Raw genomic sequence first — 14,926 nt, forward strand, 5'->3', positions numbered from 1 at the left:
CGCACGAATAGTCACCGTCAGACTTAACCCGAACAATAAACACGTGACCAGCGGCTTAACGAATAAAAGAGCCGGTTGCAAGAAGCAAGCGGAATGGTTTGGAAAGGAAACTAATCCAGCTAGCACACTCAAAGCACCTCAATCAGGAATCAGCGCCTCCGCAGAGGACGTGAAAAGGTGAGCGAGGCTTTTACAGCTTAATGACGGAGGCTGCAGAGCAGTACGAGACTGAACAGCGAATTCGTTCTTAAGCAACGATTACTCGCGGCTAGTATACGCAAAATCGAAATTATGCTAATTAGCTGACTGACGTCATAATAGGGTAATTAGATGCGTGACCGCAAGCTGTACTATACGGTCACAACTTGCGATAATACGGGGTTTAGTTTATGTAGATAAGGTTGTGTTAAAATGATTAAGTGAAGTGATGAAGTAAATTAGTTGTAGATGAGTAATTCAGCTGTAACAGTAAGTTCCGCTTGTGCAATAGCAAAACGGACGCGCTATTAGGGTGAGAGGAACAGTGATAAGCAAGAAAAGAAAGACGGCCACGGAAACGTCACGTTTATATGCCCGCACAAGCTTGCCGTGACATCAGGGATATCGACAACGTACATATGGGTGTAGTTGCATGCGTTTATTAATGCGTTAGGGGGTTCTGCACTGCAGTCGAATGGAAACACTGAGCCTAGCAAGACTTGAGAACTGCGCGTCGGAACACCCAGCAACCCACCCCTACAAGAAACGTATACGTGACGTCTCACTGAGGACACAGCTGAGGTTTCGGCGCGAAATTTGAGAAAAGATGAAACTGCTAACGAACCTTATTCTGCCAAGTGAATGAAATATACTTTGACATTTGAAATATGCAAAAAAAAATATTTGCAGATTTCCTCTCGTGAAACACATGCCCTTAGTGTCGAAAGCAGCTCGACTGTACACTTATATTCCTGAAGCGTCGTGCGGCTGTCTTGCAGCTGTAAAAAGCTGCCGCCGCTTTGCCACGAAAAGCAAAACAGGAGCACAACAACGGCAACAACACAGCCCTGCCAAGGGCACGAATGGCCAAGACGCCCTGCGGAACAGCGTCTCCAAAAGTAAACCCACTCGCACCTGGCAAGCGTCCCGGTGCAAGACGAAGTACTTAACACCCGAGCAGCAGAAACATTTGCTGGGAGGCAGAGAACCCAAGGCTGTCCCGCCCACAATAGACGGTGCTTCAACGCGTCTTCGAAGAAAAACACTGACGTGACTGACGAATACCGACTGTACAGCACCGAGCGTGTTAAACCCTGCAACTGTCAAATTCCTTGGCAGGACAGTGTAGAAAGTTAATTTTTTGCTACCCAGCAAGGTATGTTGTATGCGGAAACGAAAAAAAGCACTAGAAATCACTAAGATCCTGTGATGAGCAAAACGACAACAAGGTGGAAGCAGGAGCCAACGTTTCGAGAAGTGGACTTTTCTTCTTGTCGACAAGGCAAGTCCACGCGTCGAAACGTCGGCTCCTGCCTCCACCTTGTTTTGCTCATTGTCTTGAATTTCGATCTCCCGCCTTCCCCGTGTTTTTCCTAAGATTCTGTGGTTTCACGTGCTGAAAACCACGATCTGATTATGAGGCCCGCCGTAGTGACTTATAAACCAGCGCCACTACGCAGAATGCGTTACCTACAAATTTATCCACGCTGACGTGACAGCTGCTTCCGCTACGTCCACATGCTACAAATGAGCTACCGTAATGCTACCGCAAAACATCTGACATGAGATAGTATTATCGAAATTGACCTAGTCTCGCCTTTGAATTGCCTCCGGGAACGGCGCCCGTTAGAAATCATAAAGTAACCAGTTTTTATTACAGAGCCTCCGAGATCGGTCAACTCTGCTGGGTGAGGCACGCGAAACTAGCCGGGGAAGCGCGCAAATAAAGCCTGGCTGTAAGTATTGGAAGTACTCGAAAACGTTCGCAGCCCCCCTAAGAATGGGCGTGCGGGAAACGTGCGCGTTCTTACGGTATTCGCTGTGACGCACGCGGCCAACGCGCAAAACCAATCCGCTGCTCGAGAGAGCGACGACGCTTGTCAGGTACGCGTCGTGTCGGCTCGCCTGCCAACCGATGCGACAAGCGCGCGAACGAACCGGACGCCACCCCCCATTTTTGAAAAGAGCTCACTGACAGCTTTGAGGGCCGCGTCTATTGAGTGCGTGACGCGGTCAAGGTCGCCTATACATTGTAGGGCAGGGGAAGCAGACAGCCGTTGTAACGTCAACTTCTTTTTGTGTGACGTAGTCTTGTTTTCTCGATGCAATGACAGAAATATTTAGTATCTTGCGAAGCGTCGAACATAATTAGGCATATAGACATAAGTAGAAGCATCGGGGTCCGTCATTTTCGATCGATAAATTTTTCGAGACAGGAACAAGTAAGCATTGATTGGACATGCTAGCGGAAGTGGGCGTGACGAAAGGGTATGCAAACTTCCGCCGCCATCATTATTTTACATCGCATTGACTCGACAGCGTAGAAACTGATTACGCATCTACGGAAACGGTTAAGGGTTACTGCTATCATAAGCGGGATCTATCGATAAGGAGCCGAGATCACTACAGGCACGGTTGTTCTAACAGCTTTAAAGCTGTTTTATATCCGCTTTGCGACAAGGCCGGAGAGCTCGTAGACAAGCGCCCGCAATTCACACTAGCGTTTGCGGAAGTGGTCATTCGAGGACACTGCTAGAAGAATTGCACATCTTCCCTTAACACGGCTAAAAAAAATGGACACTACCCTTCCGCCATACGACAAGCACACTGTGAAACACAAACACACTAAGCCTACTAAACAAACAGTTAACCACAGAGTCATCCAATGTAAGCGTAATGGAACGAAAGTTCGTAACTAAGCACGCTGCCGAACGATCGACTCGAAAGCGAGCACCAGTGGGTGCGTCGAAAACTGAATGCGACAGTTGCCGCAAGCACACCGTGTCGCCATACGGTGCGATGCACAAAGACGCCGCAAGTTCCGTTAGAGCTAAACCAGTCGCTCACATACATAAATGAGAACGGCACCCACCATTTGAGCAGGCATTCATAAACGAAAGTGCACGCGTAGATCGCAGCGGCAAAAATGAAATGGAAGAGGATGCTAGCCTGCTGCGTCAACGAATGACAATGCATCTTAAAATAAACGCAGCCCCTCACTCTCCCTGTAAACATGTGCCGTAGAGAGACTAAAGTACTAAGCCAAACTACTGTAAGACTAACGTACAAATGTGACAATGCTAACTAGACAGGCGTAGATGCACGCATGCGCAAATAGTTCGAAATGGTAGGCGCGCTGCTTTACGGCTGATACCGAAGCGAGCGTTAGCGGCCTCGTCCAGTTCGCTACGAGTGAGATTTGGGAAGCACCGCAAAGTCCGCTACCGAACTACGGTAAAAGCGAACACGCACAAGCGCAAGTGAACACGTTGTAGACAGGACGCACACACACACAAGAGAGAACGGTACCCACCATTGCGTATTCGCGAAATTGGCTACGCGCAGTTCACAACGGCAAAAGCGGACAAGGGGGTGGGCCACCCAACGACGCTGTCTCAGTCGGCCTCGGAAGACGGGCGGTTGCTCCGAAAAGATCGACAGATGCACAGCCGTCGCACACAAAAGCCAAAAGAGAACGGATGCTGCCGAGTTGCGAGCGGGCGTCTGACTGGCAAACGAAACCGCAGCGGGCCCCCGTTTTAAGGCTCTGGATGCTCGGGGAGCTCGCGATGGCGGAGGGAGAAGGGAGACCCGCCCGCCAACCGGCCAATGGGAGGGCGCGAATCGCGTGACGTAGGCACACCTTCTCGGGACTAATGCAAGGGGGGAGGGGGGAGGGAAAAGCGGTGGGAAGCAAACAAGAGGGGTCGAGACCACGACGCAGTAGGTGTGGGTCATTATCACGAGGTATTTTGTTTATCACCATACCTGCAGCAGCACGCCCTCCCCCCCCCCCCCCCCCCTTAGCGACGCAAATCTTTTTCTGCTGCTTGTGATATCTGTACCGTGGATTGCAAAGAAAAAAAAAGGGCTATCACATCATCATTTCACATATGTACACTCACCCACTAAAGTTTTCAGAATACGTGACAAAATGAATTCCCGCGAAGATTGGCCCAAACCCTCGAACGCAATATTTCACTCGGAGGCAGTGACTGGGACCCGCACAGTGATCCATTAAATTAAAGGTACCATGCCTTAACAGACACCGCATTCACATTTTGCCTTGCAACTCACGCTCCGTAAACTTTTGTGGCCGACTGAATGTATCTAGGACGGTGCGGATAGGACGCAACCTTAAACCGTGCGCCCTCAAGGCCAATGCACTCTGCACTTCCACCGCGTCATTTACCATAGATAATCACTCTGATCCGCGGGGTCTAACGTCCCAAAACAAAACAGACGGGTTACGGAAGACGCCGTATGGTTTGTGGACTCGGGAGTAATCAACGCACTGCGCGGATTAATGGCACAACAACAACAAAGAGCAACACCTACACTCTCCCGCGTCCCATCCCCCTTTTCCTGACAGTATTACTCTGCTGTATTACGCATCGGGGACAAAAGTCAAGTCATTGTCAAACAGTCATTTTAGTGGGACGCGACTGCGAAGGCCCTGGCCTCCTGATCGTGACCTAGACTGCCGGCGCAGGATATTGTGAGCGTCATCGGCAAGCCACTGGCAGATAAGGCCTTGAATTGCTCAACACGAACAAAGCCATTCGCTCTGCGATCGGCAACACCCAATGTTTTTTTGCTCGCAAATTCTCGAGCGTGTGACAACATAGGAAAGCAGAAATTGAAGACTGAATGAATCTCCTCGTTAACTAGTAATGAGCTTAGTTAGCTATCCTGCACTGGAGGCAAGGGAGGGAAACCCTCCTTGTCATGCCCAAACGCTTCGCTTAAGTTGATGCCTCAAAATGATTACGTAGGCGCAGAAAACTTCACGCAAAGCCCACATTTGCGTTTTTCATATGCTGGAGCGCAGTTCCATCTGTGGATGATCTAACAGACCAATAAGTACTCAATTAATATTACGATGAAAATTGGACTTGCATAGCATTTCATTCTACCTTTTTTTTTCTACGCGCGTACCCTACATGCCCAGAAACAAAGGTTCACAATTTCTTCCAATTTTGCTTCATGTGGAACCACGGTTGGGGATTACTGGGTAAAGGAAACGATGCTGAGATTATGAGATTCTCAGAAACGATGTGGGATTCCTTTGTAGCTTCATGCCACTGTTGGGCACATGACAACCTTTCCATTTCGCGAAACTTCCCACACCGTGCGGGCAGAACTTGTTTGCCATGCTCTGTGTCCCTTCGATTCGAGCCGCGCATTAATTCGGTATCGCCATGCGATCCACTTAGCCTGCTGGTTGGGTCGAGCAGCAGATGGACTGGCCTGGTAATACATTAGGCCCTGGTTTCGATCCCTGAACCACGGGGGTGCTATTCTCTGGACACTGTCGAATTCTGCCATATTTTTGAATCCGCCATCTTGTCAGTTCTGATTGGCTCACGGGGCTGCTACGGCTGTCCGATTGGCTCAGAAGCCAACATGGCGGAACTTGACGGCGGAACAGAAAGGCACCACAGGAAAAATTTTTCTTCAACTGCGAACCTTTCTGAGAAACTCCGTATGGGTTCCCTTGCAGTTGTTGTGCTACATTCTGGGCGAATGGCTACTTCCTTCTATGAAAATTAGGAAGTTATGATGCGCCCTGTCGTCGCGAACGTAACGAAAAGCACAGATGCGATTCCTGAAGGCAACTGCAGCGAGCGACCATCTGTGATAGAGCGCGCTGGAAACTTTCAGGCAAGTGGCATAACGCGCGAGACATTTACACCGGGTCGGCATCCAGAGCTACAAAACCGTACACCGCGTCGAGATTAGCTGACTGCAACTACGTGGCACGCGATTCTCTTTCTCCCTTTTAATAGAAACGCTTATGAAAGCTCGCCAGTGGCAGACAGCGCGATTTCGTAGCATCAGCTGTATTACTTGAGGCGGCGCGCATTACTCCCACGACTAATTGCTATTGCAGTCATCGAAGTTTCGCTAATTGCAACTAAATTCGCTCACATTGGGGCATATGTCCTAAAAGTGGGCAGTTGAAGCCGAGTGGTAATGAAGTCGCCGACAAACAAGGATCGTGCTTTAACACGTACGACGCGTGTCCACCTGTTATTACTTTTGTCATGTTGCGGATGCAGATTTGCATAAAAATCTACAGCCGCCTGCTTCTATGAAAGAGTAACAACGCCAATCATCGGGACGAAACGAGCGCGAATAATTAAAGGGAATGCGATGCCACGTCTGTTCATCACACTTAAAAAAAATTTACGCCCTTTGGGGTTTATCTTGTCCCACAACTACACTCAAAACAGTTGCACCCTTTGGGGTGTATATTTGTCCCACAACAATAATCGTCATCTGTCTTGCCCGCGTTTCCTTTCTTTAACGCTGCGAGCCCGGTAATTCCCGGTCACGAACGGCATGCGCGTTATCAGTGTGACGCAGCACTCTCGACAGGAAAGTAGCGAGCGCCGAGTTTTCAAGAAAGGAAACGCAAGCAAGGCAGATGATTATCGTTGTGGGACAAATATATAGCCCCAAAGGGTGCAAACTGTTTCTACACTCTTAAAACCGTTGCACCCTTTGGGGTGTGTATTTGTCCCACAACAATAATCGTCATCTGCCTTGCTGGCGTTTATTTTCTTGAAAACTCGGCTCTGGCTACTTTCCTGTCGAGAATGCTGCTTCACACTGATAACGCGCATGCCGTTCGTGATTGGGAAATACCGGGCTCGCAGCGTTAAAGAAAGGAAACGTGGGCAAGACAGATGACGATTATTGTTGTGGGACAAGATACGCCCCAAAGGGTGTAAATTTTTTTAAGAGTGTAGAGTGTATAATCGTCATCTATCTTGTATTTCCTTTCTTTAACGCTGCGAGCCCGGTAATTCCAAGTCACGAACAGCTCGCGCGTTATCAGCATGACACATCATTCTCGACAGGAAAGTAGCGAGCGCCGAGATTTCAAGAAAGCAAACGCTAGCGAGGCAGATAACGATTATCGCTGTGGGAACAAATATACACCCCAAATGGTGCAAATGTTTTAGGAGTGGTGGTCAAGACACATTTCAAGCCTCACAGATAGCAGAAAAAAAAAGGCGGTTCAAACAGAAACCAATGTTGAGGCTACACGAAGGGAAAACGCTCACCTAGGCTTATGAGGCAGGAATAGCGTATCATGCAGCTCACAGGAAAACAAGAAAAAAAAAGGACGCGACGGAGTGATGACAAGTGGCTCGTGGTCATTAGCTCAACTTAGCAACTGAGAGAAATAGAGAGAGAGAGAGAGAGAGAGAGAGAGAGAGAGAGAGAGACGGGAAGAGCTAATTGCTGCTCCCACACATTGATGAAAATATACATGAACGAAGGAACCCATCGAGCGCAACGCGTCGACATTCTAGGCGCCCATCAAAAGCTGCGACTTAACTGTTAAGACTCTCGCCAGGCAGTTCTCGTGATTAATTAAATAAATAAAACAGGCAGCACGTACAGAAACAGCTGGGGTTCACGACGAGCTTTCCCGTAACGCAAAAGACACAATCAGGAAGAACCCCGCGCCCTCGCATTGGTGGAAGCTACTGAAACGTGACGTCACTTCCGCCCAGCTCAGCCCTCCACAAGTCGGCGGGGAGCCCTTTTCTTCCTCCGTATACAACAGCAGGGGTACCCAAGGCCGACACAAACGCCAGCCGGATCGCTTCTTTTGTATGTTTCGCCCCCCGCCCCTCCGCACAAACCTCGTGGTGCTTTTTCATCGCAACAACGAAATATCCTCCCCTCCCCACAATGCCCCTCACCCTTTGTTTGAGAACCCCTCCTGGAAACGGCATCCACCCCGCATGGTTCAGGAACCCAGACCCCGGAGCCTAACCAGGCGGGGCTATGCACGGTGCCCCTGACCACTCTCCCCCTACGCCATCGACCAGGCTAGTTCCGTGCATGAGAAAAGCTTGGCGGGCAAGTTGGTGCATGTCTGTTAGCATAATTGTCGCCGCAAAAAAAAAAAAGAAAGCAGGAAAACTACTACACAATCATGTCAATGTGTCAACCATCCTGCCAACCACGCAGTCCTGTATATGTGTCCTTGTGCGGTTGTGTTCTTCTCGAGCAGAGAATAATCCTAACAGTTCCGTGCAGCGGCACGGAAGCTATAGCTTCTGTTGAAAGAAGGTACGTGATTTTTGTTTACTAGTGGCAACCTTACAAGAGATAATGATAGGGAGGCCGCATACACCAGTACAGTACATGTGTGGTTAGAATTAATCCCGTGAGACGCCAAGAAATACGAATTATAGATCAAGTTACTTTCAACCTATACTCTACACAGCTGCACCCGGATAGTACGCCAGACGAAGACAAGCATATACTGATATCTGCGCGAGTCAAAGAAACAAGGTCGTTCGGGATGAGGGAAGGGCATAATTAAACACCTCGATTCCTGGCCTGCCAATTCATGAGCTTTGGCTCCTCCTTGCGTGACACCGCGACAAGTTCGTGAGATACGAGTATGCGCGCATACCCAAACCTGCATAAAAGTCTCAACGGTCCTCGGGTTCGCAACAACGTTAGAGACGCTTTCGTGAGGAGCGATTCGCTGACTACAGGCCGGGAACGTATGACAGCGGAATGCTTGAATCCAGGCGCAAATGTACTGCCACCATCAGAGACTGTGATGTCATAGTAACGTCTCAGACTACGGCCGTTAACACGACGTTAGACATCCGGAACAAGCTTGGGGCACCATAGCAATTTCTAGAGCTGTAGAAGCAAAAGGTTCCTTCCACCCAGTGCTCGGGATTATGCGCATATTTCCGCCCACTCACCAGGCTTTCATGTGTCAATGCCCGCCAGCTGACGCAAACTAGAGCAACGAACTTTCAAATGTCAAGGGGGTCTGATAAGCACGCGCCCGCCTCTGGTGTAACAATAAGTAAAGCAGCGCGAGGCATCATCGACAGATGGCGCGGCGAACAATATGCGTGCACGAATCAAGTAACAAATGCAAATGTTCGTAACCTGGTGCACGAGTGCGTAATAAGGACATACCGCAACGAGCACCGGTACTAGTACGCAGAACATGCCAGGTAAAAACGTTAAAGACGCACTCAACCCAACGAGGAGCTTCAAATCCTGTCCTGTTCCCGTTTCTCAAATAGATATCGAGTTATGTTTACGAATATGTTCTCTTCTGGTCTGTCACAATCCGACTGCCAGAACCTGGATGTCTATACTGTATATAGGTATACTGTGCTTTCTGTACACTTTCCCACAACATGCGTAGGTATTATTACCATCAAGCCCACTGAAACTTGTAAGGTAAATACCACAGCTTTAAATATGCGTGCGCTCCAGACGTGTTACGCTTAAGAATCGTGCTTAAGTACTCCAGCCAGGCGTTCACACGCACACGCCGTCTGCTCAGTCATCTCTCATCCGCATTCTCCGTCGTCTGCTATACGATGGGTGCATTTTGTCGCACGGCATACCTAGGAGGGATACGTGTCCCACAGGAGGGCGTAGCCCTGCGTATCGTTCCGCGGTACTGCTGTTCAGGGCTATAGAAAACTTATCGCCTTCAACTATGGAGGGGGGAGGGAGGGCATTGTGTACATAACGGCACCTGAGTGCACAAGAGCAGCGGCGCACCAGAAGCCGCTGCCTACACGGCGCGTCACAGCGCCGGGTGGCGCCTATCATGAGCCAACCGATGGAGAGAGCGAGAGAGAGAGCGGTACAGCGGATGGGGTGGATGGCAGCGCCCCCTTTAAGGGCGAGCGCGTAAAACAACAGCGGCGGCTCGAAGTCCCCCCCCTCCCCCTTTCCAGACCGCGGCAGCCATGTGGCGTCCGCGACAGGACGGGAGGCGAGCAGCGAGCGCGTGCAGACGCGGTGCCGCCATGCATGCACAGGCAAGAGGAGGGGGGACAAGCGGCGACCACCCAATTATAGCTTCCCGCCGCGGACCGTCTGTGGCATAACGCACCAAGACTCGCGATGGGGTAGGATGGGAGAGGGGCAGAGAGAGAGAGGTTCAAGAGCACGAGATGTGTCAGTGACTTTCTACGAGCAGGCAAGACCGCCTGCATATGCACTATGCGGCTGCGTTTGAGTGCAGTACGCTGTAGTTGCCTGATGGTGCATTAAGACTCTTCGCTTTAGTTGTACACAGTATGAGAACTGTTAAGGAGAACACCTAATTTGGTAATGAATGCATTTTAAGTGCGACATTTCTTTGACTAGGTCATGAGGAAGTGGCTGATATGATGCTGTTGGGCGCAGCCATCCGCGAGCAAATAAATAAATTGCATGCCTTCACCGTATATCTCAGCAGTAATCGGTACCCGTTCAGAGTGGATTACACTGTACGTGGAATGCTAATATGGAAGAAGTTACGGATTGCTGAATGTCCTTGCTTGTTGCAGCGAAACGAAAGAAAGTACCATGCGGCACTTTAGTGAGCACAGGACCTTCTTTAGCAAATATAAACAAGCAACGTTCGGAGTGCCACATTTGCATGAATCGGTTCTTAAACATCGACAGCTTGTTTGCTTTCCGTATTCTGCTGTTCCTTTACGCCTGTGAGTAATATTTCAAGGGGAACACTGAATTCGTTTTCGAGCAAGCGCTTTCTTTGAAGCGTGGGTTGGAACATGACCGAGCGAATATGAGTAGAAGTATAGCTCTCCCATGGGTAACGCTAACGCTCACGGAACACTTTTATGTTAGCTACGAACACTGAACCACCAGGACTTCTGTGAACGCCAACTTGGCTTCTCCGAGACACTGGCTAACGAAGAAAACAAATCTACCCTTAACGAGTTCGAGCGTGTTCCTGAAACTTTATGATACTAGTGTCTTTTTACTTCGAACACAAAAAGCCATCAAAATTGACTACAATTACGTCACTACAGATGAATAATCTGCTCTGGCAGACGTCACTTGCAAAAAAAGAGAAAACCAAAGCAATTCATTCACTAATTCAAATAACTGCATTAATTAGCCTAGTTAACACCTTACGACACATTTTTATAGCACAGTTGAAGGAAATAGTCGTAGAAGCCTAGACACGTGTTTTAAAATCTCAAACTAGTCATGAAGACCGAAATAACTAGCATCGAATTATTAGTTCAATTTACCTAATTATGCATGCCTCTCCGAGAAGTTCGGCTCATGGTACAACCCCCTGTGACGTAGTCGGGCAGCGTGAAATGAAACTTCGCCGTACCGCAAGATAAAGCGGTCTGTCTCGCCCTGGCTGTCGAAGTGACTATGCGTCGAATCGAGAGAGAGAGAGAGAGAGAGAGAGGTATGATAGAAAGGCTGAGAGGTCGGCCTGAATCAACGTTCCCACCTGCTACTCGGCGTTGCGTTGGTGGAAGGTGGTTGGTGGCGTAGACAGAAAGAACAGAGAAGACGTTGATTATGAGGATGAAGATGGTGGGGAAAACCTTACCCGCTCCAAGACTCTTAAAAGCCTCTTGTTCAGTCCGCTCTCATACAAAAATTTCTTGAGAGCCTCCAGACTATCAGGCTGATGACGAGGATCAAGGGAATTGCATAAAGCGCCCATTCGGACTACACCTCCATTTTACGGAACACTTATGTCATGGATGAGTTGGACGGACAACCACGTTTCGGGGTGCCGCGCACGTAACCACGTAAACTGAACGAATAATTTAACGTCATCTATTTCTGTCTACATTGCCATGTTGAAATATGGGAACGCATAACTAGGCTTTCATGACGATTCCATCTAACTCTGCAATAAAAATATTTGCCGTAAAGTTCGGAACTAAGAAGTCAATTAGTTACGAATAAATTGCTTTCGCTTTATTCGTAAATGATGTCCGCCTGGACTAATAGTTTTCTGCAGTGATTCGTAATTCGGGTAAATCTTGTTAAAAATCTTTGAAGTATCCGCCTGGACTAATAATTTTCTGCAGTGATTCGTAATTCGGGTAAATCTTGTAGACTTAAAAAATCTTTGAAGTAAAATAAAAGAAGACAAGAAAGAAACATATTCATTCATGTAAAGGCCACGACATCTAACTTAACATTCAGCATTCAGTACACAAAGCCAGGAAAGCGGGCGCTGCGGTACCGAGCCAGACCGGCCATAAAGGAGGAACAATACCGAGCCTTACACCGACAGCTTTCGTCGGGAGACAAGAGGGTCGTTTGCTGCCGAGCACTCCCAATTATAGCGCCTGCGGAGACTCCGCAGGCCGACGGTGTGAAGAAAGCATTACCAACTGTCGGCCAGGCTGGTGGGTGCTGAGAGCAATTCAAGAACGTGAAACGTCAGTCGTTAATGACGTCCCTTTTTGGCACAGGGGACATGCCTTGGCTGAACAGCGGCAGTGCAATGTCTGACGGCACTACGTGACGTCATGGACGTTTGATTATAACCTACGTGTTACACGTGACTGATTGATTCGTGAGGGTGAACCTCCCAAAGCAATGACAACGGGGATTTGAGAGACGCTACATTGGAGGGCAACGGATTAATTCTGACCGACTGGTGCTCAGCAATGCGCAGCTTAAGTTTCATCAGAACAAATTGAAACGCGAACCGGAACGAACGCGTTTTACGCGTAATTACATGCAAGCGCTACGTGTTATCCCTCTAATTGGTTTCTACGCACGTAATGGTGCCGACTCCCAAGTGTACATTTTTTTGGTGTAAATTTGGCCGCTCTTACAAATGCAGCGAACCTGGAAACGGAACAACGCAATGATTTCGGAATTGCTCATGTTTGAATGTACGTTGATAGGACGTTAATTTTTTTTTTTTTGCGATTCGGTCAAGGTTGAAATTGAAGAACTGCTTGCTTATATTGGAAACTGTAGCGAATTTTTTTTCTGATTATAGTGGGCTCCTAGTACAAAAAAAAAGAGCGTGGTATTGTTAAGTTTCCTCTGGAGTTTGGAAAATCTATGACATTTTGTTCATGTTTTAGCTCATACTGTAGTCGACTATAGATGTCTGAAATAGCTGTCATTTGGAGGCGAGCACCAATAAAACGTAAACGCGTTTCTGTACGCTACCCTCGAAGAAATAAATCAAGCGAAAATGTCAAATTTTGCATAGTAATCAAATTAAATGATTGGTACTATATTTAGACAATAAAAGAATGCTGAACAAGTATAATCAATAATTTCGCCATCAGAAAATTAATTTATTTTTTGGCAGAGGAAAAGAAAAGTAAAACTTATGCTAATGCAAGAAAGCAACGTTGCAGGATATCGAAATTTTAGTTCCAATTTTCCAGACCTTTTTTTTAACAGGACGAAGTGGAGAAGGGAGTCGCCTCGTTTCGACTATGAATGAGTATACTTGGGCGCTTCTTCCACCAACAGTATGTGCATTTACGGATGACTTCAGGGAAGTCTTTACCCGTCGTGCAGATATGTTAGCCAGCTCCGTATATCAAAATCGGAGTCGTCAAACGGACGGCCTCGGATACTGCGGCACGTTCTCGCTAGCTTTCCGAAGGCCACGAAGCGTCATGACTTCGCTGCGTATCCACTGGCGCGTAGTCGTTGCACAGAGAGCTGCCGTATGAAAAAAAAAAAAAACAGAGAAAGAAAAACCAACTGGGTGACACATAATCACCGACTGCTGAAGGAAGCTAACTCGGTCCTAGATAACACCAACAGCAAAAACAACAGCACCGGTAGTTAAACAAAGGGAACACCCGATAAACCTGCTCATTACTGCGGACGCCGCGGCTTCTGGTCCATTGTCCGCGACAATATGCCTGCTTTCCAGTGAGGAAAAAAACAAAAACAAAACCCCTGTGCCTCGGTAAAGCTAGAAAACCAGCTCAATCAAGCGTTTTACTCAATGGGGGAAAAAAAGAAACTAACAAATGACGAGAGTCGGATGAATCCGCGTGCTTTCCCAATAATACACACGGTGTAGCTACAGCGGAACGAATTTACGCCAAACAGGAAACCCGACGGGGCATTAGACTGTCCTGAAGGAATATATTGAAAAGAGATTGCCAAAGCTAAACAAAATATCACAATCGCCTCTCACATCAAACGGTGACACTTAGTAATCACGAGAGTTTTGGAGTGCTTATAAGGTATTTTAATTTGTCACCAAAGGTATTCTCAACTGCCAGACTTGGTGTCATGGACGTTACCGTAACGTCTGCGACAAAGCGACGTTCGAGCATGTCACTTAGCAATAAAGCTAGGTATGATAACCTTGTTTACATAAAAATATAAACAACAGTGCTGCAGTGCTTCTGGCTGTCCTCTCGTGTGGCAGCCTCAGTGATCCCAGGAACGGAGCGAGTCAGTGCGTCATGACGTCATGGTGCCTCCACCCCGCTGGGTACCGAAACCTGTGCAATTGGGTACCCAACCTGGGTACCGAAACCTCTATCTGGGTAACCAACCTGCACACCAAAAGAAACTGCACCTGGATACCCAAGCTGGGTACCGAAGTCTGTCCACTTGGGTACCAAAACGTGCCCGTAAACGCGTGACAGTTTACGAAATTCCAGAGAAAACGAAGTGCGCAGAAGCGCTGGTGGTTTATTTTTACCGCAAGATTTATCTTTAGCTAGCTGGGTTGGCGACAGCTGAACGTTGGGAGGCGACCATTCAAATAGGACAGTTTGTTCGAAACTACAGCTTTTTCGAACAACAAAACAAATCAAAACGTGCTTGCTCAATGAATACGGCCAGCAAAAGAAAAAGTCGAGATATTTTACAGGCGTGTAATCGTGTCACACACACGGCTGGACGACTACAGCGGTCGATTTTCCCCTAATAAGCTCCGTAAAAAAAA

At 48.1% G+C, this 14,926-nt stretch overlaps 1 protein-coding gene across 3 annotated transcripts in view; it reads right to left on the minus strand.

Moving 5' to 3' along the window:
- Nucleotides 1-14,926, minus strand: part of LOC142563808 (uncharacterized) — a 144,728-nt gene that overhangs the window by 12,615 nt on the left and 117,187 nt on the right. The window contains exon 1 of one of the 3 annotated variants that reach the window (XM_075674432.1): nt 3,512-3,722. The exons of the other annotated variants lie outside the window; for them this stretch is intronic. Coding sequence (XP_075530547.1) covers nt 3,512-3,514 — 3 coding nt within the window. The 5' untranslated portion in view covers nt 3,515-3,722. Of the gene's footprint in view, nt 1-3,511; nt 3,723-14,926 lie in introns of those variants that run through there. 3 annotated transcript variants of the gene reach the window in all.

The sequence above is a fragment of the Dermacentor variabilis genome, chromosome 11 (genome assembly GCF_050947875.1).
Source record: "Dermacentor variabilis isolate Ectoservices chromosome 11, ASM5094787v1, whole genome shotgun sequence".
NCBI classification, from domain to species: Eukaryota; Metazoa; Arthropoda; class Arachnida; order Ixodida; family Ixodidae; genus Dermacentor; species Dermacentor variabilis.